Source organism: Amphimedon queenslandica, unplaced genomic scaffold, assembly GCF_000090795.2.
Source record: "Amphimedon queenslandica unplaced genomic scaffold, v1.1 AMPQUscaffold_9442_Cont18525, whole genome shotgun sequence".
Lineage (NCBI taxonomy): Eukaryota > Metazoa > Porifera > Demospongiae > Haplosclerida > Niphatidae > Amphimedon > Amphimedon queenslandica.
The window spans coordinates 1-3,688 of record NW_003550286.1 but is presented as its reverse complement, the minus strand read 5'-3'; the positions used below and the strand labels follow the sequence as shown (position 1 = coordinate 3,688).

The 3,688-nt window shown below is 36.5% G+C and overlaps 1 protein-coding gene across 1 annotated transcript; it reads right to left on the bottom strand.

The window, feature by feature from the left end:
* Nucleotides 1-187: 187 nt before the first annotated feature.
* LOC109590808 (inactive rhomboid protein 1-like) lies at nucleotides 188-3,471 on the bottom strand (the record flags this gene model as incomplete). The annotated part of the gene is made up of 3 exons (XM_020006684.1): nucleotides 188-312; nucleotides 2,002-2,302; nucleotides 3,347-3,471. Coding segments are annotated over 3 exons (551 nt in total), but the record flags the coding sequence as incomplete, so codon positions are not given.
* Between the last annotated feature and the right edge of the window lie 217 nt (nucleotides 3,472-3,688).

Sequence of the window (3,688 nt, the reverse complement as noted above, 5' to 3'; positions counted from 1 at the left end):
AGAGAGAAAGGGGGAGGGAGAGTGAGAGAGAGAGAGGGAGGGAGGGAGGGAGGGAGAGAGAGAGAGAGAGGGGGGAGAGAGTGAGTGAAAGAGAGGAAAAGAAAAGACAATTTCCCATATAAATACATGTAATGTATACACAAAACCACAGATGCCAGAGCAGCACTATACTAATTACATTTCCTACCTTGAGAGTGGGAGCATGCCACATTCACTGTAGCCACAAGAGCCAGCATAACAGCAACGGAGTCTTAGCTCATCATTACGCCTTTTAGCAGCTTCAACTCTAAACTGAACGTTATTACGCATACACTACAGGGAAGGAATGGAGGAGAGAGAAAACAAACATAAAAAATTTAAAAAGGAAACTACATGTAGGACAAGAGAGGGAGAACACAGGGGAAGAGAGATATCTCGAGGGGAAGGAGAGGAGAATTAGGAGAGAGAAAAAGGGAGAGATAGGAAAGGAAGAGGGAGAGAGAAACAGAGACAAAAGGAGAAAGGTGTGCTATTATTTATCCAGTATAATTGATACAAATATGTGTGTGTTTGTGTGACAAAATTATGTACACCTAAAGTTGTATATGTAATATTCTGTATGAGTGTATTATAGTGTGCTTGTGCTTGTACATGTATGTGCATGCATGTTATAATCTATTTATTTGCATTACATCACTCAGTACATGTATATTACATTAACACATTTACCATTATGGTAAGACAATCCCTGCAATTACCATAAACATTGTAATCACATACAACAGGCATAGTCCAGGATATATGTCACGGTTACACACGTACTAAAGCCTGGAGTGAGTGATATCATAATGAGCAAGAATAGAAAAGGAAGTTATTCTAATGAGAGGACACCAGTAGTAGTACAAGTGCAGCTGAGGATACTCGAGTCCAAATGACATATGATTATGTGGGCTACACTATGACCACAAATTACACCCACTAATGCAACAAGCGTACATGTACATTTAATGCATGTACATGTACATGTACATTTAATGCATGTACATGTACATGTACATGTGCAATACGTATGTGTATAGTGATGTCAAGTGTCATGGTTTGAATACTTCTTATCACAAGGGAAGTCTATGATTAAAAGGTGACAATATGAATCTATTGATGCATGAAGGAGCAGGTGTTGAAGGAATACATATGTGTGTATGTCTAATGGGGTACATTTTAAATGAGGCATGCTAACAGTTGGAGTGGATGTAGCTGCATAATATTGACGTCTGGTCAATCAAGCGATTAATGGAAATACATAATGTGACTAATGAGCCATGTGTAATGAGTGATGGAGGAAGTGAGCTTTAAACAATTAAAAATAGACAAAATAAGAAATTAAAGAATATTAGACTTTTTAAACTATAAATGCGATTGTGTGCATACAAAGAGACTGGAAAATCTCCCTCTTTCCCCCAGGCATCCTCAATAGAAGTATATATTACATATGTATGTCATTCAAGGGCATCAATAAACATGCGTGTACATGTACATGTATTTGTATCAGCTAGTGCTACATGCATTATACTTAAAAATTGAATCTTTTAAATGCTCATAACTTGAAAAGTTGAAGTCAGAATCAACTCAAACTTTCAACATAGCATAAGGACATCAATATGTATCAGAAAATGTAATAAAAATTGGGGGTCATTTCAGAGCCAATTTTTTGGAAAAAACCATGGGCTATAGTACAGGGATTTTTTCAGAATTTTAGCATTTTCTTAATATGGCTATAACTCAAAAAATTGAAGTCGGAATCAACTCTAACTTTCTAAACAGCATAAGGACATCAATATGTATCAAAAAATGTAATAAAAATTTGGGGTGACTCCGGAGCCATTTTTTGAAAAAAAAAAAAACAATTTTAATGAATATTTGTCAGTCAGGATCAGCTCAAAATTGGCATACAAGTTGCATCAGAAAATGTAATGCACAATTCATTTTACACTAGCAGAACTAAAGACCGTTATTTATACTTACAGGAGTGTACTGGGCCCCAACATGTATCAAGGCATCAATGGAAGGGCCAATAAAGAAATTGGGCTGAACGTCTTTAGCAACATTAGTACAAGTGGTATCGGCAAAACCCTGGACACAATCGACCTCCCTTTTAGGAGTGAACCGAATCGGAGCTAACCCAAAGTAGATACAAACTGCAACAAAGAGTATTATCTGGACTAGCGTTATCAGTATAGTGCATATTGGCCAGAATGTTGGTAAGGACTCCATCACTTCTGATCTTGATGGCTCACCCTCTCGATTTCTACGTCTTACGGGACGCCTAAAAATAAAAAAATATTAATAATATATCAAATGCATGTTAACTTGTTAAGCAGCATTGTATATGTACATGTAAATGTATGTAAATGTATTTGGCAATTTTCAGTTAATAGATTGCAGGTAGATGGCCATGTCAACTATCATTTAATTGGTAAAAGATCCCAAACTCAAGTCATGAAATTACTTGTACAGATATACATGTACATGTACATGTACATGTACACATGTAAATATCTTTGATATGCTTGGCAACGAATGAGCTCCATAAGATATGGGCCGAGTTGAATTGAACTTATTACTTTATTTGAAGTGTCAAACTGCGACAGTTTACACGCACATTGTGGTCAGTGAAGTGTTACATTGTTACTCAGTGACCTCTGCTACTGGCTCAGACAAATTCCTAATAAGCATTGGACTTACTGAATCCCAAAACATGTTTACCAATTGGCATAGGAATTATAGGGCAGTTCAGCAAAGGCTAGACAATGTTCACATTCATTGTTCACATAGCAACAGGCTACTGTGCAATGTAAACTTCTCAAAAAACATCATAAAATGATAGCAGCATAGTTATAATACAAGTTAAAGTAAGTACTACATGTACATGTACACAGTAAATATTCGACTAATCATACATGTACAAATGTATTTGTCATTAAAGATATAGCTTTTCAATACAGCAGCTAATGTACATATACAGTGTACATGTAAAGCTGTGCATTGTGTAAATCTATTCAAAAATGAATTTAATGCCCTGTTATACAACATACTAACATACTACCATATACAGAATATGTGCAATGTTCAATTGTAATATGATAAAGCACAAGTACAATGTGAATCTTTAAATTACAGTTACATGCACTAATTTCTTGAGCCAGTACTAATACTACATTGTTACATAAACCAGACTGGATTTTCCATGACTACACAGTACACATACAGACACAGTACGTTTTGCATATTAAAGTACATGTATTGTATATTAGCAATTTAGCATAATAATTATTACAGTATATTAGATTATCTCCATTCATTCTTGTACCTGTTTCCTCTGAGAGTGAGAGTGTTCCCAAATGCTTGAGCTGTCCTACGTGCTCTCCTTCCCCTCGTCATAGGAGTATCATCATGGATTATCTCAACATCTTCATCCTCAGTAATGAGCTGATACTGTATAGGGGAGAGAGAGAGGGGGAGAGAGAGAGAGGAGGGGGGAGAGAGAGAGAGGGAGGGAGGGAGAGAGGGAGGGAGAGAGGGAGGGAGGGAGGGAGAGAGGGAGGGAGAGAGAGAGAGAGAGGGAGAAATAGAAATAGAAATCAATTTAATCAGCAAAAGTATTTTTTAAATACACATAATAATTAAAAGCTGAGAGTCACATGAGTTTGGT